At 43.7% G+C, this 25,776-nt stretch overlaps 1 protein-coding gene across 1 annotated transcript; it reads right to left on the bottom strand.

Moving 5' to 3' along the window:
- Positions 1–3,355: 3,355 nt before the first annotated feature.
- Positions 3,356–25,776, bottom strand: trpc4apa (transient receptor potential cation channel, subfamily C, member 4 associated protein a). The gene is made up of 18 exons (XM_089009850.1): positions 25,031–25,776; positions 24,213–24,341; positions 20,070–20,186; positions 18,666–18,723; positions 18,539–18,594; positions 18,333–18,461; positions 18,036–18,237; positions 15,758–15,943; positions 15,538–15,680; positions 15,333–15,464; positions 15,189–15,247; positions 13,538–13,723; positions 9,705–9,795; positions 7,291–7,431; positions 7,106–7,217; positions 6,924–7,036; positions 5,918–6,124; positions 3,356–3,626 (listed from the first exon to the last, which is right to left on the bottom strand). The coding sequence occupies exons 1-18, from the start codon at positions 25,154–25,156 to the stop codon at positions 3,489–3,491; spliced, it is 2,325 nt and encodes a 774-aa protein (XP_088865976.1). The 5' UTR covers positions 25,157–25,776; the 3' UTR covers positions 3,356–3,488.

Consider the following 25,776-nt stretch of genomic DNA (forward strand, 5'->3'; position numbering starts at 1 on the left):
TGAAGCTGACTGTTTAACTTGCTGTGTCTGTTGACCTGATTGACCCCAGGTTATCTGGTGCCTTAAAGGACAACCGACGTCACTTTTTTGTTTCCTAATTGACATCAGAAAAACATTTTATAGCATCTAAAAACCCAAAACACACACTATATTATTTATTCAAATGCAAAACACCAATAAAAATGACAAAGTGTCCAAAATCTGCAAAAAAATTGAGCTGCGAATTGGGCATTTTCAGAAAGTCCCGCCCCCAGTTCGTGACATCACGCCAAGACATCTTGCATTGCTGGAGAATCAAAACAATGGCTTCAGATTCGGAGAACCTTTTTTCGGTCAGGGGCGTTCTTTCAGTGACGTCACGTACGGACTCGTCACCAACTCAAAAACAAGCCTTCCAGAATATTCAGCACAAGTCTTAAAACGTAAAATATAGCTATATGCGGTGGAATCTTTGTAAAATACGCTCCGTAGTGTCAAGAAGTGTCAAGTGCCGAGTCAGTTGAAGCCATTTTACAAATTATGGACACAATTTGTCCGGAGACGTCGGTTTTTTATTGTGTATTCGAGTCACAAGTGTTGACTAAGCATATAACAGCATGAAACTTTTAAATATGATAACTTCTTATTCTGTCTAATCTATCAGAAACTCATGACAAAAAGTTAGTGGACACCAGGGCAGACAACTCTGAAAAGTTGCCTGCCCCATTTTTGAAACACTTGAACTTGAAACACAATAAGATGACTAATCACAAAAAAAACAACATTGTTACAAAGTACAGTAAAGTCTCGTTATATCGATATTCAAGGGAGTCCGAAAAAATATCGATATAACCGGGACTGTCGATATATCCAACCCTGTTTGCATGTAATTTTCTCCGCGCGTGCATAGAAATAGTATCGATATAACCGGGACTATCGATATATCCGATGTCGATATAACGAGACTTTACTGTATATAGGACGTTTTTTAATTAAGGAAGTACCTACCACAAATGCTCTCTTGCTTAATTTATGGTAAATATCCCTTGCTGAAGATTTTGCTGCAGTTGTCGTTTGTCGTCATGGTGCACAATGCAATGTTTGCGTTGCGTTGTCTTCTAAAAGCTACGTGGCTTTTAGCAAATTGCCGAACAAACGTTTGGCAATTTGCATACTCGGCACGGCAGCCAATCAAAAGCCTGTTTCGTGCTTTGGACTATACCGTGACTGTAAAGTGTACTTGAAAGGCGCTTTGAAAGGGGCCACGTGGCTAGTAGCAATTTTCTTGTAGCTTTTGCTTTATTGAATAAAACAAACGTTTGATTAAAAAAAAATATTTTTTTTTCTTGACGAAGTTGTCGGACACCTGGGCCGAGACGTTTTGAAAGTTGTACGCCCGATGTAAAAGTTGTATGCCCCGGGCCTCCGGGCAGACGTTATTTCAAACACTGACTAAAGCATTACATGTAGTGTGTGCAAACCTCAACGCACAGTAAGAACACTACAACCCAATTCATTAACTGTCTTTCAAACGTGAAAAATAGCCCTTGTCAGTTAATAAATTTGTCTCAAGGAATATGCAAGATATGGCATTTACATACTATTTCGCGGATACCTGGATTATGGGGTAGGCAACTTTATGGCTGGACAGGCAACTTTTCAGAGTTGTCTGCCCTGGTGTCCGCTAACTTCTTGTCATGAGTTTCAGACACTGTTTTTACTATAATTTGGACAAGTTCGGCGGGCCGGATTAAAAAGCCCGCAGGCCGTAGTTTGCCAATGTCTGTCCTCCACCTTGGAGATGAAACAAAAGCAAACAGACACGCACAAATTGCCGATGTAAACAAGACTGATAAAGCCAAGCACTTGATTAAGCTAATCAAATACACCGGTGACCAAGTAAGGTACAAAGACAAAACAGACACATGGTCACAGAAAGGTTCTGTGTCAGGTCCAACCAAGGTCATAATAATAATAATAATAATACATTTCATTTATAAGCGCCTTTCAAAACTCTCAAGGTCACTTTACAGTCACAGGATCGTTTTTTCTGCGGTTGAGAAGCAGCAGCCACACGCGCCAGCGTTCACTCAACCCGGAAGTAACTCAAATAGATAGAAGGCTAGCCAGCTAGCTAACATATTGCTAATAGATAGCCAGCTAGACAGTTAAGGTATCAAGGAAATTTCAGCCATGTACTGAGCCATTCAACATTTTTTTCTGAACGTTTCGGCCAACTTATCTTTTGTACTCGATTGATTGGAAACCGGACGGCCGCACATTCGGACCAGGCGTCCTGTTAGCATAACGCTTTGCTGCTCTTTGCTTGACAGATTGTCATTTTGGCTTAATTTTCTCCCCAAAACATCTCTCACATCAACTGTAGACAATTTTGTTCCAAAGGAGAAAATCTTTAATCAACAAAAAGGGATGTTATGACAATCAATAAGAACATCTGTGCAACGTTATAATCTACATTTCACCCAGAGCTAAAAGCTGATGCATTAACTCGTTCACTGCCAGACGGTGTGCAAAAATGTGTCCACTCACTCATTGCAGGACCCACAGAATATTGAGTTTTAGGACTACATAAATATTCAATGCAGCGTAAGAAACTTTCATCAGAAAAAAAGAGTTAATTCCTAAATTATATGTCTGGAGTTATGTGATCTTGAAATGAGGGGGAGATGTCCAAAATACAATGCAATCCATACATATCGGTACGTAGCACTTTAACAACAGCTGAATTTGGAACAAAGCGCTAATAAAAAGAGAAATGCTGCCCCCTTGTGGAAGGAAAGAAAATATTGCCAGAAGTCTGGCCAGCGCTTTATCAGCACCCCCGCAAGAAACACCAAAACCTGAACAAATTGGAGAATGGCGCTCTTCTGTATGTCATATTTTCAAATCCCAAATACATTCGGGAATGGCAGTGAATGAGTTAAAACAAATAGAAAGAGTCCCTCAAAGAAGCTTTGGAAGCTTCTAGAAAACGGCGTATTGTTGCAAAGCAAACACGCCTGTCGGGGCGGTCGGCACCAATCGGCGGCTGGCGACGAGATGCAACCGAAGGCAGAAGAATTGAAGACGTTTCCCACTGAACAAGACTTGCCGTCTTGCCGTGAGTTCACACACGCGTAGGCCACACACGTGGAATCAGGAGGTTGCAGCTGGCTGGCGGAGCGGCTCGGGGCAGCCATTTAACACCGTTTCGGGCCAGCTTGCTGAAAAGTCTTTTTTTCCTTGTTGAATTCAACTTTTTCAGAACATTTTTGGAAAAATGATGTTTGGAAAAGAAGGCCCAGCGAAAGCAAACAATCAATGCAGGCCTCAAGGTCCGTAAACCGCCACGGCCGGCGGGTTTCGGCCTCTGTGTCGGGGCGGCGCAAAAAGGGCGAGCCGGCGAGCGCCCCCCTCGCTCCAACTCAGCGGCGTCCAAAGCGAGCTCGGGCGCAGCGGTGACACCCTCTCTCCCAAGCAAACCGCATTGCGCACCCGCCCGCCATCGATCAATCCTCCAGCAGATCTCGGTCCAGATCCATAAAGGGCTCATCGATGTAGCTGGCGATGGCGCACAGAGAAGTCCTGTCTGAGGCCAGCAACACCGACACCGTCTCCTTCCAGTAGCTGAAGGGGACACACGAGCTCTGAGGAGACAAAATACCAATTCGGGAAAGGTCACGCTCGTCCTTCTTGGCAGCTTTAGAGGCACCATCTTGGGACTAGCCTTGCCAGTTATAATAAGACATTTGTTTTCCAAGCGCCCTTCAAAAATCTCAAGGTCATTTTACAGTAAGTTTTTTTTTCTGTGGGTGAGCAGCGGCAGCCACACGCGCAAGCGTTCACTCAACCCAGAATAACTCAAATAGATCGAAAGCTACCTCGATAGCTAGCGAGATATTTAATGATAGCTAGCTAGCCAGATAGATAGCTAATAGACAGCAAATAGATAGCCAGCAAGGTAGCAAGATAGGTAGCCAACAAGATAGCAAGCTAATAGACAGCAGATAGATAGCAAGCTAGGTAGCAACCCAGACAGCCAGCCAGACATAGCGAATAGACAGCGAAGAGATAGCCAGCTAGGTAGCCAGCCAGATAGCTAGCTAATAGACAGCAAATAGATAGCCAGCTAGGTAGCAAGCGAGGTAGCCAGCCAGATAGCTATCTAATAGACTGAAATAGATAGTCAGCTATGTAGCAAGCCAGATAGCCCGCCAGATAGCTAGTTAATAGATAGAAGCAAGCTAGGTGGCTGGAGTGGACGTAATAATAATAATAATAATAATACTTTTCATTTATAAGCGCCTTTCAAAACTCTCAAGGTCACTTTACAGTCACTGGATAAAGTTTTTCTGTGGGTGAGAGCAGCCACACGTGACAGCATTCACTCAACCCGGAAGTAAATAGATAAAAAGCTAGTTAGCCAGCTAGTACATAGCAAATAGATATCCAACAGATAGCTAGCTAGATAGCGAGCTAGCCACCTAGATAGCTATATAGCTAATAGATAGCTAGCTAGATAGCTGGTTAGCTAATACACTGAATGTCACTAATTAAGTAAATACACAAAATTGAGTAGCTAGCTCAGAATGGGCAACTAAGGCCCGCGGGCCACATACGGCTTTTTAATCCGGCCCGCCAAATTTGTCCAAATTATAGTAAAAACAGTGCCGGAAAGTCTGAAAAAGTTAGCGGACAACAAGGCAGACAACAAAATTTGCCATGAGAAATCGCGCAAAAAAAACATTTTCGCAAAGTATACAGTTTTTTTAATTAAGGCTGTACCTACCACAAATGCTACCTTGCTTAGTATACGGTAAATATCCGTGGCTGAAGATTTTGCTCCAGTTGTCGTTTGTCGTCATGGTGCACAATGCATTGTTTGCGTTGCGTTGTCTCCTACAAGCCACTGAGCGCCTTTCATAACTCTCAAGTACACTTTACAGTCACGGTATAATGCAAGTTTACCTTTTGTAGCGACACAAATGTTAGCTTCTTTTGAATCTTTCTTCTGGGGCTGAGGTTACGTGCATTTAATTTGGAAAATGATATGCAAATACACGACCTTGCTTCGGACTTTCCCAAGCGTTTTTGGCGACGTTACACGTGTACTGTTTGCGCATGAAGGCGAGGGCGTCCGTGGCGAGTTTGTCGAGTGCGCCGTCAGGACAATCCATCCATGAGTTTGCGGAGTTTAACACAAGTAGATATTATTGAGCTTGAGCATTTCGTTTTGTAATAATATCTGTTGAATGTGATTCCATTTTTCAATAAATGTTGATTTCTTTAACTTTCCACTTTCGATTGAAACTTATTAAAAACAGATGCAATCTTGATAAATCACAGTGCGTATGTTATTTTAATCTATTTCCGTTTCCTCCTCCCAGTATCTGCAAAATAGTCTGTAAACGCCATATCTTGCATATTCCTTGAGACAAACTTATGGTAAGGGCTATTTGAAAGACTGTTAATAAATCAATCAAAAAACATCCATTTGCTGCTGTCAAATGTAACTTTCTCCACTGCAAGACTAATAAAGGCAAATCCAATCCAATCCAAATTAAGTGTTTAATGCTGATGAAAAAGGCCATTCCATTCCATCAACGACCATCACAAAGGTAAATAAAACGACTTTACTATATAGTACAGTTTATTTCTTTAATTATAATACCATAGCACATTTATTATACGTAAAATGAGGTATATTTTGAATAGTTTTAAGGCTTAGAAAATTAGAAAGTAGAAAATAATGTTTTATGGGGACCTGGGAACGGATTATTCTCATTTTAATGGTTTCCGCTGGGAAATTAATTTTTGGGATACACACTTTTCACCTTACACACTCTGTATGGGAACAAATTACGTTCGTAAGCCAAGGTGTCTCTGTACCTAGCGGTCTAGTGCGCGTGCTGCGTCGTTTAGGGCAGGTTGGACTCACGTTCTCCAGACAGGTGCTGTCTTTGTCCTTGTTGAGGTAGTGACACTGCCAGAAGCGCAGCAAGTTGCGGAAGTTGTTGAGCAGACAGCCGGGGTACTTCTCGGCATGCTCCTTCTCGCGCAAGGCGTTAAGGTAGAAGGGCAGTTTGGCCTTCCTGCGGGCCAGCATGAGGATAACCAAACTGGTGTTCAAACAGCTCACGTTCTCCTGCGGAGGGAAAGGGGGACACGCAAGTGAGCGCCTTAAAGGACAACCGACGCCCTCGGACAAGTTGTGTCCATAATTTGTAAAATGACTTCAAATGACTTCTACTGAGCGTATTTTACAACGATTCCACGACATATAGCTATATTTTACGTTTTAAGACTCGCGCTGAATATTCCGGAAGTCTTGTTTTCGAGTTGGTGACGAGTCCGTACGCGACGTCACTGAAGGAATGCAGTCCTTCCATCACGTCAATGCATTTTGCTGTACTTTGGTCTGAAAATGTCGTATAGGACGACAAAGAGGCAGAAGAGGGCGACAAAGCTCCATGTAAGGAATTAATCAGCCTGTGGAAACTGGCTGACTAATTCCCGACACGGCTTTGCCGCCATTTTCTGCCTCCCTTGGGTGCGACATTTCCCACCCCTGATGCCTCAAAATGACACGGAATAAATTCTTTAATCGATTGCAAACATGTATGCTTTCTTCTTCAGAACTATTTCATATTCATAACTGGATGAGTAACAAGAAAGCATATTCTCCGAATCTGAAGCCATTTTTCAGCAATGCAAGACTTTCTGAAAATGCCCAATTCGCAGCTCAATTTTTTTTGCAGGTTTCGGACACTAAGTCATTTTTATTGGTGTTTTGCATTTGAATAAAAATATCATACATCGTGTTTTGGGTATTTTAGATGCTATAAAACGTTTTTCTGATGTCAGTTTGGAAACAAAAAAGTGACGTCGGTTGACAATGTAACAAAGCGCTTTGCAAAAATGCGGCGGCGACGACAAGGCGGCACCTGCGTGAGCGTCTGCACGTTGATGATGTTTACAAGTCGGAAGAGGAAGGCCAGTCGGTTCTCCATTCTGGCCATGTAGGACAGCAGGCAGCACTCCGACAGCACCTCCACCACTATCGAGGAGTCGCAAAGTGAATTCAGATCATTTTCTCTGCGCTACATTTGACGAGTCGGGTTTTTACCTTTCACATCCTCAGTTTGACTCTGAAATCGGTCTAAGGACAGCACGATGCAGCGCACCAACATGTTGGAGTCCACCAAAGAACTGTTGATCTGGGTGAGGAAACTCTGGAACTGCACACGAGAGAGAAAAACTGCGTCCACATCTCCATTGTTGAGCCAAAAACCGCGAGACGCATGGACGTACCTTCTCCGGTGTGTTGACGTATTTATTGAACCTTTTAAAGGCATCGATGTTGAACTTCATGAGCTCGCCCAGCAGATCGAAGTAGCTCTGCAATACATCTCGGGAGGTGCAGCCGCTGTCGATGATGCAGAAGAGGATGTGCTGTCGTGGGACGGAAGGCCACTACGTATCAGCGTACATCATCAAGCAAGACAATGGTCACTAGCGGCCACCTACCGACTTCAACGGACAGTTAGGATGGCGGAAAAAAAGTCATTGGCACCGCCCTACCCACTCTCGACGACTTGCACACTAAACTTACTACTACTACTAATCGATGAAAAGGTTTCTTCAGCCGTCATCTGTACTTCTTTGAAGGTGTCGGACGTTTTGCTTCTCATCCAAGAGGCTCCGTCAGCGAACTAACATTTTGCTGGTACCTCTGGCGCTATGTATATAAATCCTTACTGTCCAGAGGTGGCGATGCCAGACCTCTGCTAAAATAGGTCCCTGCTCAATGGTTGGGGGGAGCAGAGGACTATTCCCTGAGGCTACACTCTACAGCAGGGGTCGGGAACCTTTTTGACTAAGAGAGCCATAAAAGTAAAATATTTAGAAATGTTTTTCAGTGAGAGCCACACACACACCCACACACACATTGCTGTATCAATGGTTTTGTGAAGTCTGAATATCTCAGATAAGGACCACCGTTGGTATAAGTTTAGAGAAGAAATTTGAAGACTAAATGTCACCCCATTTCCCACTTCAACTTCTTTAAAAACAAAGCAATAAAAAGTGGACTTGAAACTGAAATAACAGCAGGACTGAGGTTTCTGGAGGGATACATTCAAAGTCCTCACCCTTAGAGTGAATTTGGTTGAAATATCATTTTACTGTTTGTGGTATGAACTTTTTCCTCTCATTAAACACACACACACACACGCACGCACACACACACACACACACACACATAAACACACAGTGAGTAAAAAGTGTGTATCCAAGTGAAATGAAAATCTTTTGCTTTTGGCTTTTCCCTTCAAGGGGTCGCCACAGCAAATCAGTGTCCTCCATCTTTAGAGGTTTGATCCGCATGTTTGTTTTGGCCAAGCTTTTACGTCGGATGCCCTTCCTGACACAACCCTCTGTATTTATCTGGGCTTGGCACCGAAAAGAGACACCAACAAAAATCATTTTGTGTGAATTTGTGAGGACCTCTCTGAAAATTTAACAGATGCATATATAGACCCTGCAGAAGCCTTTAGAAAGAAAAACAAAAGGTCCTCAATTGTCAAAAATTTCCTCACTACGTATGGTATAAAATGTTCGAGGCCCTCACAAGCCTCATACAAACACACACACACACACACACACACACACACACACACACACACACACACACACACACACACACACACACACACACACACACACACGATTTCAACAAAATGTCAGAATAGTATTATTTAAAATAACTTTGTGATAATACTCACCGTTAATATGAATAGTTTTCCGTTCCTCATGCTTGGTAAAAAAATCCAGCCAAACGATCAGAATGAAAGTCAACTTGCCGGGTCCATACGCGAAGTCACTGCTAGCTAGCCTGCACACTGCTCATTAGCTTCCACACTTGCTTTCTGCTGTCTCTCGCAGAAGTATATTGATGCTAACGTTAGCATGGGGCTTGTCAAAGTGCCACTGATATTCAACTGTTTCATTCATGGTATTGTTTTATTGCAAATTAGAATCCCGGCAGAACTTTTTCCTCTCCACAAAGGCAAATCCTTCCGTCCATTCCTGAAGTGACGATACTCGTCATTTTTTTTTTTTTTACTCGTCAGGCTTATTTAAAAGGGGGCGTTTACCTGTTTTGACATCAACGACCTCCAATCAAAATTGCACTTTCCGCCAACTGAAGCACAAACAGGAAATGAACAGCGAAAAAGCGAAAATATGTGTTTAGTTTTGTCGGCGAGTCAGATGCAATCATCAAAAGAGCCATAGGTTCCCGACACCTGCTCTATAGAATCAGTGTAGCCTTAGGGAATAGTCACCTGCTCCCCTCAACCTTAGAGCAGGGACCTATGATAGCAGAGGTCTGACACAGCCACCTCTGGACAGTAGGAATATATGTAGGGCCAGAGCTACCAGCAAAAAAAAAATGTTCGCTGACAAAGCCTCTTGGATGAGAAGCAAAACGTCCGACACCTTCAAATTTGTACAGATGACGGCTGAAGAAACCTTTGATGGACCACTCCTGTAAGACTGAGAGCTTACACAGACGTATATCATCGTAATTTACAAATCCAGACACAGAAAACCGGCGGACACTGTTCAAGATTGCAGGTTGTTTGTTAGTTTTTTTCCTCCCCTAGTAAAGTGACGACGACACTCGGCAGTTGTTTGGAAAAGCGGCCCCGCCTCCGTCCATTTACCTCAAGCAGTCCTCTCTTCAGGAGAAACATTTGGTCTGCATAGGAAGTAGCACCTCTCAAGAAACTTTCCACCGCCCTCGCCTGCCAGAATCTAACCAAGGAAGACAAACATGTACAAGTACAGTCAAACGTCTCGATTTTCAACTAAGAATGTCTGGTTTTTTTTATGCCTCGGTTTACAACCAAAATTCGGTTCTCAACAAAAACCAAGTGATGGTTTGAAAAAAGTGTGTGCCCTGCGATTGGCTAGCAACTGGTACAGGATGCCCCCACCTCCTGCCCAAAGACAGCTGGGTTTGGTGCCAACACAACAGGTGACAGAGAGAGATGTTTTTATAAAACATGAAAGGAAATGTGTATAAAACGGTGGTGAGAGCAGCCATGATGTTTGGACTGGAGACAGTGCCACTGAAGAAAAGACAGGAAGCAGAACGGGAGGTAGCAGAGATGAAGATGTCGAGGTTTTCTTTGGGAGTGACCAGGTTGAATGACATCAGGAATGAATACATCAGAGGGACAACTCATATTAGAGCAGGGGTGTCAAATATACGGCCGGCGGGCCGGAACAGGCCCCCAGGGAGGTTTAATCAGGCCTGCACGATTTTAAAAGTGGAAAAAATGCATAAACGACATGGAATTCCTATTTTTAATGATGAGCAATTCAAATATTGTCCACTAAGGGGCAGAGTGGTGCTATTTCGATCAATGTAGAAGAAAACAGCAGTGGTCTTTTTCTACCCGGTCATTTTTTTTTCAACCGCGGTTTCATTACGCAACTGGCAAGTGGCAACCCCGCTCATTTCCCCTGTCTGAGAGGTGTGTGTGTGTGTGTGTGTGTGTGTGTGTGTGTGTGTGTGTGTGTGTGTGTGTGTGTGTGTGTGTGTGTGTGTGTGTGTGTGTGTGTGTGTGTGTGTGTGTGTGTGTGACGAGACCTGATGCGGAAGTGGGGCGGTACAAAGACAGCATTGCAGGATTACTGTGGGAGTTTGAGAAACCTTTTCAGGTATTTGGTGAATTTGAGACAGAATTGTCAGTTTTTTTTGCTCACATTTCACAGTTAAAGCTTCTGTTCCACCGGTCGAAATCCAGCTAGAAATAATTGATTTGCAATGCGATGCAGATTTGAAGGGCAAATTTGCCTCCGGAGGTCTGGACAAATTTTAGCAGTATCTACTACCGGGGTACCCCAGATTAACAGCTCTGGCTGCTAAAGTGTTGTGCATGTTTGGAACAACCTACCTTTGTGAACAAATCTTCTCAGTAATTAATATTAATATCGTGTAACAAAGAGGGTACAGACAGTGCTTAAGAATGAACGACTCTGTGTCTTTGTGTTGTCATGTTATTTGTTATTTAGTTGTTTTTGTTGTTGTTGTTCTTTTGACTTTAAGACGGCGCCTCGAGAGTGGCAGCAGCTCCTGTATTCATCCCTTTCCTAACTTTGCTGCTGTGAAATGTAAATTTCTCACTGCGAAACTAATAACGGCAAATCCAATCTAATCCAATATCAATAAAACAAAAAATGTGTTCAAAGCTCACGAACAAGCACTTAAATGACATTGTGTCAGCTAGTCAGGACATGACACCTGCTATTGATGCACTTGTACAGGCCAAACGATGCCAAATATCAGGAACATAAACAATGGTTTAAAATGTCCTTTCTTTATAAATCTCATTTCATCTTAAAGTGCGTTATTATATTTTTAGATACAATTTATTGTTCAAGTTGTAGAATCATTGGGATCATTTGCAATGCATAGGTGTGAATGATAAAAGTAAATTGCATATTTGTTCATGCAACGAAATGTTGTGTAAAAGGAATGCTCATTAAATGTCATCATTTTTCTAATGTTCTTGTGCTTCTTTACACCAAAACTAAGGAAAGACATGATATTTTTTTTAATTTATAGCATGTATGGTAAAGTTTGACACCCCTGTATTAGAGGCTTTGGAGAGAAAGTCAGCGAGGCCTGAGGAGAGAGAGTGACTATATCGGAAGAAGGATGCTGAGCCTTGAACTGCCAGGCAGGAGACCGAGAGGAAGACCGAAGAGGAGGTTTATGGATGAGGTCAAAGAGGATATGAAGGTAGCTGGTAGAAGAGGATGCACAAAACCAGGTTAGATGGAGCACACTGATTTGCTGTGGTGACCCCCCAAGGGAACAGCCAAAAGGAAAAGAAGTTTTTACAAAACATCTTACAGTTGGATTTTAGAGTATTTTACAATTGACCTGCTCTATTATTATATAATAATACATTTCATTTATACGCGCCTTTCAAAACTCTCAAGGTCACCTTACAGTCATAGGATACGTTTTTCTGTGGTAGAGCAGAGGCAACCACACGCGCCAGCGTTCACTCAACACCTGAAGCAACTCAAATAGATAGGAAGCTAGCTAGCTCGCCAGTAGATAGCTAACACAGTAGATAGCGAGCTATAAATCTGCCAGCCAGATAGACCGCTAATAGATAGCCAGCTAGATAGCCAGATAGAGAGCCAATCAGCTAGAGCACTAATAGATAGCGAATAGCTAGCTAATAGATAACTAACAGATAGAAAATAGATAGCTAGGTAGGCAGCTTGATAACTAGCTCGACTGTCATTAGGGTAAAATATGATATCAGACTGAAATAAGAATGGTCACGATATGTTTTTATGCTGTAAAATGCTCTCACAGTATTGACAATTTGACCGTTTCTCCCTCCCACCAGGTGAAAAGCCTGGGTGTCATTCTTGACGGCACATTATCTTTCCACTCCCATATAAATAACTTAACCCGATCTGCGTACTTCCACCTACGCAATATCAATCGTCTTCGCCCGTCTCTCACACCTCACACCACTGCTATCCAAGTTCATAGTCTTGTCACCTCCCGGATTGACTATTGCAATTCACTTCTCTTCGGTGACCCTCAGAAACTTCTCCACAAACTTCAACTCGTCCAGAATTCTTCAGCCCGGATAATCACCAGAACCTCATCCTTTCACCACATCACCCCCATCCGTCCTCCAAGAGCTCCACTGGCTCCCGGTCAAATGTAGAATCAACTTTAAAATTCTTCTTTATATACAGTAAAGTCTCGTTATATCGATATTCAAGGGAGTCCGAAAAAATAGCGATATAACCGGGACTATCGATATATCCGATATCGATATAACGAGACTTTACTGTATTTAAAGCTATCCATAAGCTTGCCCCCCCCCCATACCTATCTGACCATCTTCAAATTTCTATTCCTTCTCGTTCCCTCAGATCCTCTTCCTCCCTCCACCTTTGTGTGCCCCCCCCCCCCCTGCTCGTCTCAGCACGATGGGGGACAGCGCTTCCAGCTGCTCTGCCCCCAAACTTTGGAACTCACTTCCTCCCAACATTCGGAACATGGATTCTCTTCCCACCTTCAAGTCCCATCACAAAAGCCACCCATTTAAAATTGCATTTTCTGTGTAGCTCTCTCTCTTGTTTCTATTTATAATTGTATTTTATTTATTGCATTGTGATAATACGTTATTTATTATAGTACCTATGCTTGTCTGTGACTGTAATCCTTGAGAGCGTTGAAAGGAGCTTAAAATGTAATGTATTATTATTATTATTATTATTATTATTATTATAATTATTATTATAAAATAGTTAAAAAGTACTTTAAAAAGGGTGTCTTCTGGACTTGGAACAGATTATATTTTTTTACAATGATTATAATGGATAGTGCTGTTTTGGTTTTCGAACAAATCGGTTTTCAAAAAGCTTTCTGGAACAGATTATGGTGAAAAAAACGAGCTGAATCAATAAAATCAACCATTAACGACCGCCGGGTGTCCCGCCCCCCCATCACCTGAAGGATGAGTCTGGCGGTTCTTTCTTCATAACAGCCAGGAGGCGCGTGAGGAGCCCCTTTTTGCCGTCACACACCAGACTTCTGTCTGTGTTGACTAGCGCCTCCACCTCGGGAATGTTGGCCTTTATGCAAATGGCGCTCAGCTCGTTCAGCTCCTGGCTGTTCAACAGGAGGTACTTGTTCCTGAAACGGCAAGCATGGCGCTAAAAGGACAACCGACACCCCCGGACAAATTGTGTCCATAATTTGTAAAATCACTTCAAATGACTTCCACTGAGCGCAGCTTACAAAGATTCCACCGCATATAGCTATATTTTATGTGTTAAGACTCGCGCTGAATATTCAGGAAGTCTTGTTTTTGAGTTGATGCCCTAAGTGACGTCATGGAGGGAACGCCCCTGACCGAGAAAGTGACACACAATGCATTTTGGGTACTTTTTTCCGTCTGAAAACACCATGTTGATCGCAAAATTAGAAGGAAAACTACATAAATAACGTGATGGTGAATCGTTGTGTGGCGGTAACACGCATAAAGAAGGTGCAAGTTTATACAAATTCCCAGCGGACAAAGCAGCCATTTCCAACGGAACAGAGCAGTCAAGCACCAGCGGAGGACGAACGAGGAAGCTGACCAGAGTTAGCGATTCGGCACTAAGATAGCGGAAGTTTGATGCAAGTTTACTCATTTAGTCACAGTTAGCATGCAGTGACTGCATGCTAACTGTGAGCTCACCTGGTGAACGAGCAATCGCCATATTAGTGGAGCAAACCGATCGGACAAACATCCACTGTCCACCGTGTCATTTGTTACTCTGTAGCGCTGTCTCTTTCGTCTCAACATTTCTGATGTTTGTGTGCTGCTGAAATTGTGCCCCTGTCTCTTTTGCGTGTGTGCGTAAAACCCACCACTGTGTCTTCTACCATGGATTTTAAACAATCACGGGTTTAACCGGAGGTCGGCTCGTATTAGCGGATCCATATACTGGACGAAACGCCGCATGTGCGCCATCTTGTGCATTTTCTGGGGTGCTGCATCGGAGTCTAGATCTCCTTCACCGGTTTCATCGCTTGCAGATGGCTCGAATTGATACGGAAGGACTTCATTAATCGATTGTAAACATTTATGCTTTCCTCTTCAGAACTACAGGTAACATCCGACTGACGACCAAACGGTTGCAAGTAAAAATGGTCGTAAATCGAAGTAAGACTCTAAGGCTAAATGACTCGCAAACTCCCCCTCTTAAAATGTTAAAAATAGGGTCTGGAGGTGGTGGTCGCAAGTCGAACTGGTCGTAAGTCGGATATTACCTGTATTTGAATCATATTCATCACTGGATGAGTAACAAGAAAGCATCTCCTCCAAATCTGAACTCTCTGAAGCCATTGTTTTGATTCTGGAGCAAGGCAGTGTGTGACCAATAGTGACGTCACGAACAAGGGGGCGGGACTTTCTGAATCTCCCCAGTATTCAAGCTCATTTTGTGGCAGTTTTGGGACACTTTAAGTCATTTTTATTGGTGTTTTGCATTTGACTCAAAATATCAGCCTGCGTGTTTTGGGTATTTTAGATGCTATCAGTCAGTTAGGAAACAAAAAAATGGTGTCGGTTGTCCTTTCAGAAAGATGGAAAGATGGAAGGCGGACTTACTCATGGTGGTCACTGAAACTCTGGAGGAGACGCAGAAACTGAATTTTGAAAGAGATTTCCTGCGGGCGAGAAAAGACAACGTGGCGGCATTAGACGGATTGGCTTTTGGCAAAAGGAGAAGTGCGTAGTTTTCCAGGTCCGTACCGGACTACACTCGCAGTTCTCGTTTTGGCCGTGCACCACGTGGGTCGACAGCGTCAATTTCCTCCAAATGAGCTTGTCAAACAGATTATTGAGACCCGGGATGAGACGGAACTCTGCCAGCATCTTGTGGACCTGCCCGAAGGCGAAACAAAGTAGTCAGCGGGACAGAACCCCTGCGGACACCCGTCGAGCATCGACGCCCCACCTGGTTCCTCTGTCTCCCCATTAGCAGCACGCACAGCACGTAGAGCACCTCCACTTTGTACATGATCTCGTGGACGATCTTCATGGACGGGGGCAGACGATGTCTCAGCGGGCTGGCGGCCAGCGAGCTTTCGTCTGACGACTCTGAGGAACCACAGGAGAAAACGTCACGGTGAAGGGGGGGGTTGGCGGCCAAGACGCGGAGGAGCGCGTTGCCTTGCCTGTGCTGCTCTGTTCGGCCTCTTCCGTCGCCATTTGCATGAGGGCGTCCAGCACCAGAGCGCTGTCCAGCCATGTGTACCACTCCTCCAGCTCCTGCAGGAAATTGGCCCCCGTGGCCTCCGACACCTTCCTGGTGGCCAGCTTACACAGACGCTCGATGAATCCCGGGATGCTCAGCAAGGTGACTGTGGGGAGAGGGCACCCAACTCAAGAGTTGTTCTCCGTCGCCGGGTCAAAGGAAAAGCACAAAGGTCGAGCCCCTCTCCCGAAATAAAGGTCAAACCCCGACGCCGGAACAAAAGCCCCTTCAGCCTGCTGCCATCAGGAAGGAGACTGCGGAGTCTCCGAGTCAAGACCAAGACCCAGACCTGCGCCCCCTTCCCTTTGCCACACTCACCGAACTCTGAGTACACGCTACATGCTGTACTTTCATCCTGATCTCTGATTTTTTCTGCAAGACCTCACTTCAACCTTTTTTTTGTTTTTGCATTACTACATTACGTCACTTTACATACGACACTACCTCACTTCATATTCAGAAATTACATGTAGAGTGATAGTGTGTATCCCAAAAATTTATTTCCCATAAAATAAGAATAATCCGTTCCCAGGTCTCCATAAGACAATTTTCAACTAAATAAGACTTAAAACTACACACAATATACTGTATTTTATGTATAATAAATGTGCTATGGTATTGTAATTAAATAAATAAACCATACTTTATAATAGTCGTTTTATTGACCTTTGTGATGGTCGTTGATGGCTTGATGGAATGGAGTGTCCGGTTTCCTCAGCTTTAAACACTTGATGAGGGACATAGCCTACTTCTTTCACCAACTTGAGGAATGATCCCTTGTAGGTCCTTTCTCTGCCATAATTTTACCGTGTTCCTCATCAATTGTGTTCTGTTTAGCTGGGTTGATAGCTTGTGTACAGATGGCTTGTGCGGGTTATTTGTGAAGCTTCATTAATGGGATATTTTAACCTTGCAGTCTACACTCCGCTTTTGTACGATCAATGTTGAAACAAGTCCAAATTTCACTGTTTTCTATCCATTTTCTCACCATTTCACTTTTGTTTTTTTTTTTACTTTTGCTTTTTTTTTGTTTCAAGCTCTGTCGTCTCCCTTTCCTGTGTGCGTGTGTTTTCTAACTCTCTCTCTGTCGTCTACCCGTCTCTAATGTTTAACCCCCGCCTCTCACTGCTGCGTTCTTGACCAATCACGTGGCTTTAACAGAAGACACCATTTTGTTTTTCGGAGAACGGTCTCACTCTCTCTCTGTCTGTAACCCCCACCCCCTCACTGCTGCGTTCTTCACCAATCACGTGGCTTTAACCGAAGACTGGGGGCGGGGAACAGACGACAAAAACAGTTGGCTGCCATTTTCTTGTTATGAGAACGAGCTCGTTCGCGAACGACACATCACTCATTGTGGCAGCTCAGTGTGTATCCCGAAAAATAGTTTGTATGCCAAGGTAAAATTTTCATAAATGTAACGTTCATAAACTGAAAAGTTCGTAAGCCAAGGGGTTCGTAAACCGAGGTATCACTAAATTGTCTGACTTTTTTAGCCACATTATAAGTGCCTTGCACGCTGGGTCAGAGAGGACATTAATATCATCTGTGCTGTATGTCATGCATATTTGACAATAAAGCTGACTTTGGCTTTTTTTTAACTTTATCAGAATCAGAATCAGAATACCTTTATTCGTCCCGCAATGGGGAAATTTGCAGTCCACAGCAGCAATTGAAGAGGGATGGGGTTGGGGTAATAATATGGTATAATAATAATAATAATAATAATAATAATAATAATAAATTTTATTTCTGAGCGCCTTTCAAAACTCTCAAGGACACTTATACAGACACAGGATATTTTTTTTCTGCGGGTGAACAGCGGCAGCCACACGCGTCAGCGTTCACTCAACCCGGAAACACCTCAGAATTCCAACTTTTAAAGCCAGAAATCTGACTTTAGACTCAGGATTTCCGATTTTGGACTCAGGATTTCTGACTTTGGACTCAGGATTTCCGCCTGTGGATTCAGGATTTCAGACTTTTAACTCAGGATTTCCAACTTTTCACTCAGGATTTCCAACTTTTAACTCAGAATGCCGACTTTTCGCATTTGAGTTATTCCAGGTTGAGAGAACTTCAGCTTGTGTGGCTACCGCCGCTCACCCACAGAAAAACCCATCCCGCGACTGGAAAGTGACCCAGAGAGCAACGAAAGGCGCCTACAAATAAAATGATCATTAAAAGGGGGCATTTACCTTGATTTACCTCCGCACGAGAGGGACCCGAGTTGCGTTTCTGCTGCGCATTTTTGGCTAGCAGCGTGTGCTTGTCGTCGTTTCCCGAGTCCGGTTCGGAGATGGTGACCGACAGGATGCGGCAGAAGTTGGCCAACTGTTGCTGGTCGAAGCTCTGGACCAGGCCCGAAAGGTTGGGGATGCTCTCCAAATGGATCATCTCCTGCAGAAAGGGAAAACACACCGGGTGACGACAATCAAGGCACCATTTGTCGATTTTAGTCCGTCTTGGTTTTGCCGGCGGCAGTAGAAACAAACCTTCTTCACGCCAAGGATGTCTTCAATTAGCGTCGCAGTCTGTAGGTAAGTCTTCTTGTTTGTCATGAGCGTGAAAAGGAAGAGAACAAAGTCGTCCCTGGCGGCCAGACTCTTGGTCACCCACTCCGTCTGCCGCAACAAACGGCAACATTTGCGTTAGCGCTGCGCCAAAATGAAGCAACGACGTCGATTTGGCGAATACTTACGCAGATGCAACAATTGTAGAGGACACTCAGGCAGTCTTTCACCAAATCGTCCTGCACTGTGGCGAAAGAATCCAGCGGATCATTTTTAAAAAGCGCTGCGGTCGGAATTCGAGCGCAACGTTCTTACTTTTTGGTTTTTTCTTCTGCAAAGCTAGCGTGGGTCTCATCAAAAGCTCCACAAGCAGCTAAGTGAAGAAAACAAAGCGAGCGTCAGTTTAGGGCAGACATGAGCATACTACGGCCTGCGGGCCACATATGGCTTTTTAATCCGGCCGAACTTGTCCAAATTATAGTAAAAACAGTGTCTGAACATCATGACAAAAAGTTAGCGGACACTAAGGCAGACAAATCTGAAAAGTTACCTGACCATAAAGTTGCCTGCCCCATTTTTCACAACTTGAAACACAATAAGATGACTATTTGCAAAGAAAAGCCATAAAGTTGCCTGTCCCATTATTCACAACTTGAAACACAATTAGACGACTAATCGCAAAAAAAAAACAACAACAACAATTTTTTGCAAAGTATAAATGATTTTTTTAAATTAAGGATGTACCTACGACAAATGCTCCCTTGCTTAATTTACGGTAAATAACCATTGCTGTAGATTTTGCTCCAGTTGTCTTTTGTCTGCAATGCAATGTCTGCCAAATCCCACTAAGCGCCTTTCAAAACTCTCAAGGACACTTTATAGTCACGGTATAATGTACGTTTACGTTTTGAAGCGTCATAAATTTTGTTAGCTTCTTCTTCTTTTGAATCTTCCTTCTGGGGCTGAGGTTCTGTGCATTGACTTTGGAAAATGATATGCAAATGCACAACCTTATAACGCTCGGGAAAGTCCGGAAGAAAGAAGCAGGCTTCTGATTGGCTGCCGTGTCGAGTATGCAAATTTCACACAGCCTCTGTCTGTGTGCTTGGCAACGATAGACGTGTACTGTTTGCGTGAAGGCGAGTGTGCAGAACACGCGGTCAGGACAATCCATCCATGATTTTGCGGAGTTTAACACAAGTAGATATTATTGAGTTTGAGTATTTCGTTGTGTAATATGTTTTGAATGTTGAAAGTGATTCCATTTTTCAATAAATGTTGATTTCTTTAACTTTGCACCTTTGATTGAAACTGATTAAAAACAGACGCAATCTTGATAAATCACAGTGCGTATGTTATTTTAATCTATTTCCGTTTCCTCCTCCCAGTATCTGCAAAATAGTCTGTAAACGCCATATCTTGCATATTCCTTGAGACAAACTTATGACCTGATGAGGGCTATTTTTCACATTTGAAAGACAGTTAATAAATCGGGTTGTAGTGTTCTTACTGTGATATGAGGTTTGCACACACTACATTTAATGCTTGAGTATATCCGGCCCAAACACTCCTTCCAAATGCTCCTGGCCCAGCGGCCCCTCTGTCAAATTTTAGAACCCATTGTGGCCCGCCAGTCAAAAAGTTTGCCCACCGCTGGTTTAAGGAGTCTCGGGCCGACGGCGGCAATGCCCTCGGATGAGTTGCGCGAGTGAACCTTACGTGGACGCCGCCAAAGAGGTCAAAGGTGTGCGTGTTGGGAAAGGTGGGTTCCTGGGTGGACTTTCTGTCCTCGGTGACAATGGACATGGCTTCCATGGACAGCTGGGACGACAACACCTGGTGAAACATCAAGAAAGCCACACGCGGGCAGGTCATTTGAAGTACAGAGGGTACAATCGCCATTTCACCAGCCGCATTGTTCACGCTGACCACTTTTTGGCTTCTTCAGACACAGAAATGCATCGCGACCATTCTCACGGCCGTCAGGAAAATGATCACAGGATTTTGATATTAACAATACACCTGTCAAATATTTCCATAATTTTTTTTTGTAGGTAACGATACATACAATAGACTACATAACAGCTACTGAATGGTTTTGGATGTAGTCTATTGAAGGTATCGTATTGTAGGTAACTGGCTACCTAGCTGGCTATCTATTTGCTATCTAGCTGGCTACCTAGCTGGCTATCTAGCTATCTATCTAGCTATCTATCTATTTGCTATCCATTTGCTATGTGTTATCTGGCTACCTAGCTGGCTATCTATTTGCTATCTAGCTGACTACCTAGCTGGCTATCTAGCTGCTATCTAGCTGGTTATCTATCTATTTGCTATCCATTTGCTATGTATTATCTGGCTACTTAGCTGGCTATTTGCTATCCATTTGCTATCTCGCTGGCTATCTAGTTGCTATCTAGCTATCTATCTATTTGCTATCCATTTGCTATGTGTTATCTGGCTACCTAGCTGGCTATCTATTTGCTATCCATTTGCTATATAGCTGGCTACCTAGCTGGCTATCTAGTTGCTATCTAGCTATCTATCTATTTGCTATCCATGTGCTGTGTGTTATCTGGCTATCTATTTGCTATCCATTTGCTATCTAGATGGCTATCTAGTTGCTATCTATCTATTTGCTATCCATTTGCTATGTATCAAACTATCTATGTGCTATCCATTTGCTAACTATTATTTGGCTACCTAGCTGGCTATCTGGCTAGCTAGCTAGCTATGTAGCGGGATATTTATTAGCTATATGGTTATCTAGCTAGTTAGCTAACTGTCTAGCTGGCTATCTATTAGCTATATGTTCGCTAGCTTTCTATTTATTTGAGTTACTTCTGGGTTGAGTGAACGCTGGCGCATGTGGCTGCCGCTGCTCACCCGCAGAAAAACTGATACTGTGACTGGAAAGTGACCTTGAGCTTTGAAAGGCGCTTAGAAATGAAATTTATTATTATTATAATACCTACAATTGGCTACATCACAGCTGCTGAATTCGAAATAAACTTTTGTTTAAAATATCAGCCGTTCTCAAAGGTGCCAAACCACCTCCGTCCAACATCACAGTAGAAGAGAGAAATGAGTCAACTACTCTACAAAAACACAAAAATCTTACTATTTGGTCAGCAGAAAAGGGTAGGTGTACAGTGCTTCTCTACACATTGAATTATGAAGACAAAATAAATAGGTTCATCAGTGATTCTAACACATATGAGCAACTAAAAAGGACACTTCCAAAAGATTCGAGAAAGAAATAATAGACTGTCTCCAAAAGTTGGAGAACGGAAAAATAATACACAAACAGATGTATTCTATCTAGATTAGAGGCCATGCCGGGAAAGGCCATGGCCTGCCAAAAATACATAAAGAAGGCTTCCCCCTCAGACCCATTGTTTTTAGCATTGACTCCTCAACATACAACGTAGACTTCTTCTTATTATATAATAATAGAGCAGGTCAATTGTAAAATACTCTAAAATCCAACTGTAAGATGTTTTGTAAAAAATGTCTTCTTTTCCTTTCGGCTTTCCCCTTCAGGGGTCGCCACAGCGAATCAATGTCCTCCATCTATCCCGGTTTTGTGCATCCTCTTCTCTCACACCAGCTACCGTCATGTCCTCTTTGACAATATCCATAAACCTCCTCTTCGGTCTTCCGTCTCCTGCCTGGAAGTTCAAGGCTCAGCATCCTTCTCCTGATATAGGAGTTCCCTGTTCTCGCTACAGATCACAATGTCATCTGCAAACATCATGGTCCAAGGAGATTATTTTCTAACAGCGTCAGCCTGTCCATCACCCTAGCAAATAAGAAGTGGCTCAGAGCTGACCCCTGGTGGAGTCCCACCTCCACCTTGAATTCCTCCGTCACACCGACAGCACACCTCACAACTGTCTTACAGTCATGATACATGTCTTGCACCGCTCTGACATACTTTTCTGTCACTCCAGACTTCCTCATGCAATACCACAGCTCTTCTCTGGGCACCCTGTCATACGCTTTCTCCAGATCTACAATGACGCAATGCAATTCCTTCTGACCTTCTCTATCAGCATTCTTAAAGCAAACACTGCATCTGTCGTACTCTTTTTTAGCATGAAGCCATGCTGCTGCTCACAAATGTTCACTTCTGCTCTTAGTCTAGCTTCAACTACTCTTTCCCAAAGTTTCATTGTATCAACTTTATTCCTCTGTTGTTAGTACAACGTCGACAAATATTTAAAAAATATCTTTGTTCTGCTGGTTGGTAACACAGCACATCACGTAGAGAAAACCACAGAGTTTAGAGAGAGTATCAAAGACCTCAAATTGGAGCCTGAGGAAACATTGGCATCTTATGATGTGACTTCTCTCTTTTCACATCTGTTCCTACCCCAGCAGCAGTCTCATTGGTGAGGATGAGACTGCTGGCGGACTCTTCTCTGCATGAAAGAATCAAACTTAAACGGGACCACATCTGCCAATTATTGGAAATTTGCCTTAATACTATGTATTTCCAATTTAGGGAAACATTTTTACAAACAAATTCATGGTTGTGCTATGGGCTCACTAGTTACACCCATAGTGGCTAATTTGTACATGGAAGAGCTGGAGAAACAGGCACTCACATCCTACCAAACCTAGGCACATGTTTAGATATGTGGATGACACTCTCGTCATAATTGAAAAACAAGAAATTCAATCCCTCACAGATCACCTCAACTCTGTAGATATCAATATTCAATTTACTCGCGAGGACATGAAAGAGAACCAACTAGCCTTTTTGGATTGTAAAGTAATTATAAAAGAGGACAGAGCGCTAAAAACAGAAGTCTTTTGGAAGTCCACGCACACTGACCCAATACTGACTTTTTGAATCAAACCACCCACTACAACACTAACTAAGAGTTATCAGAACCCTCTAGCATAGGGCTAAACTAATACCAACAAGAGTCGAAGGTAGAGAAAAGGAGTCAAAACATTATCAGGAGAGCACTCACAAACTGTGGTTACCCTCAGTGGTCTTTTAACGAATGTCAAAAGAAAAGAATAAGGAATGAAACCCAAAATTCTGAAGACACTAAAAGGAGAGGAGTAGCAGTACCTTACATTGCAGGGGTTTCTGAAAAACTACAAAGGGTCCTTTGCACACAAAATTCCTATTTATTTGGATTTGATTTTCCTTTATTTGTCTCGCAGTGGAGACATTTACATTTCACAGCAGCAAAGTGATGAAAGGAATGAACGTAGAAAAGCAAAATACATGAGCTGCTGGAAAGGCAGCCACTCTCGCGGCGGTCTCGAAGTCAAAAGAAAAAAAAGGAAAAAAAACTACATCACAAATAACATGACAAAACAAAGACACAGAGTCATTCATTCTTAAGCACTTTCTGTATCCTCTTTGTTACATGAGGCAGTTCCAGATGAAAAAGGAGAGTATCAAAGCGTCTCTTCACCAGTGGATCAGGGACATCAAACCAATAAACACTTTAAGACAAAAATTAGTGCATCCAATCGATGAAAAGGTTTCTTCAGCCGTCATCTGTACTTCTTTGACGGTGTCGGACGTTTCGCTCCTCATCCGAAAAGCTTCGTCTGCGAACTGATGAGGAGCGAAACGCCCGACACCTTCGAAGAAGTACAGATGATGGCTGAGGAAGAAACCTTTTCAGCGATGGACCACTCCTGTATGACTGAGACCTTACACAGACGTACTACTACAATACATTTCATTTATAAGCGCCTTTTAAAACTTTCAAGGACACTTGACAGTCACAGATTAAGTTTTTTTCTGTGGGTCAGCAGTGGCAGCCAGCTGCTCCACCCGGAAGTTACACACACACATTCCTAATAAAGTGCACGGTGGCTGGGTCAGCTCACCTTAATGAGGCCATGGGCATGTGAAAGGTCACTGTTGGGATGACTGCTCCTGTAGAGCTTCTGGAGCAAAGTGGGGATGCCTTGCCACTTGGCCCGCTTGTCTCTCTCCTGGAGGAGCCCTCCGGGAAGCTGTGCAGCACAATCGGGCGGGCAGACAGATGCAGTCAGCTGTCCACATCATCACTTTTCGCAAACGAGAGTGGTCGCATCAACTGCGCAGAGTTTAAAATCTGACGAGTTGCAAGCGGATTCGAGTTAAATTGATCAAAACAGCTGTTGTCGCCGTGTCCTTTTATGGAAATCTTTCTAATCGTGGACGGAGTGATGGCGGGGGGGGGGGGGGGGGGGGGGGGGGGCATTACGTAATCGCCCGAGCCGTTCGGCCAGATAGTTTGCTGCCCGCCTGCTTTCGAAACAGAAACGGCAGACGATGACTTTGGGCCGCCCGACGCCGACGGCTCGCAAACAGGCTTCGCAAGGCAACGGCAACAATTGGCAAACTGTCATCAGGCAGCCGAAGCCCCCTTGTTGCTAATGCTAAGCTACTGCGTGCCAACAACAAAAGATTGCGCCGATATTTGTGCCCGATCGACAATAGTGAAGTAGGAAAGCGCCGCGTTCTTTTCAGTCGTTCGGGAAAGGTCCCGAATGTCGCGACCCACTCCGGAATGCTCAACGGAGCGAGGCGGCGTGGCGCCATTCGCGCCTGCCCGATTGAGTCTCGCTTTTCGGGCAAACCTGCGCCACGCAAATCCCTGGTTGGAGGCGAGCAACTTTCCGACGTATTTTCCGTCCGAACGCAACACGGTGTGGCTTACCTGCGTCCCGCGACTAAATGTGCGCCCGGTGATTTTACTCTGCGTCAATCTGAACACGATATTACTTTGAGCAATTATTTGTTTTGCCCCCGCGCACTGGGTCTCGGACCCTGTGTGCGTCGCCATTCTTTCTTCTTCCTGAAGTGAGCTGCCCAAACAGGAAGTGGACCGCAGCTCTCATCAACCCGGAGGCCAATTGGGCGCCATCTGGTGGCCGAACAGGGAATGCCAAGTCAGTTTACCTCCAGCAGGGGTCTGAACCTCGGTCCTCAAGTTCCGTAGTCCTGCCTGTTTTCCAGCTCTCCAAGGAGCAACTCACTTGATCTGAACGATCACCCAGCTATGAAGCAGCTGGATGAGCAGCTGATTGCCTGAATCAGATGTGTTGCAGCTAGAAAAGAATTAGGAAGATGGCCCTCTAGGCCCATTCCTGACCGACAGCGTATAGGAGATGCTAGTTGTCTACGTATGTGACGTCACGAACGGTAGGCAAAAGCAACAATGGCGAGTATAGACAAAGCGAATTACTGTAGCATGAAATCTGAACAATGATCCGAGTATGTGCGAAAGCTACAGTTAGAAGTCCGAGAGCGATACTTTGAGAAGCTGAGATATCGTGACGGTATTTGTAACTTGCCAGATCCTTACAATTTGAAGAATGGATGGGTTGACAATCCATCATTGTGGCCAGGCATTACTTTCACCGCATACGTAGAAAGTGGACACGTGTATCCGGTGTTTTATTA

Source organism: Hippocampus bargibanti, linkage group LG12, assembly GCF_051943395.1.
Source record: "Hippocampus bargibanti isolate YZ-2025 linkage group LG12, ASM5194339v1, whole genome shotgun sequence".
NCBI lineage: Eukaryota > Metazoa > Chordata > Actinopteri > Syngnathiformes > Syngnathidae > Hippocampus > Hippocampus bargibanti.

Coding starts and splice junctions, on each gene's coding strand:
- trpc4apa (XM_089009850.1), bottom strand. CDS start 25,156: ATGGCGACGCACACAGGGTCCGAGACCCAGTGCGCGGGGGCAAAACAA. Junction 18,238..18,332: donor ACATCCTTGGCGTGAAGAAG/GTTTGTTTCTAC, acceptor CCCTTTCTGCAG/GAGATGATCCATTTGGAGAG. Junction 15,681..15,757: donor GGCCGAACAGAGCAGCACAG/GCAAGGCAACGC, acceptor GTGGTTCCTCAG/AGTCGTCAGACGAAAGCTCG.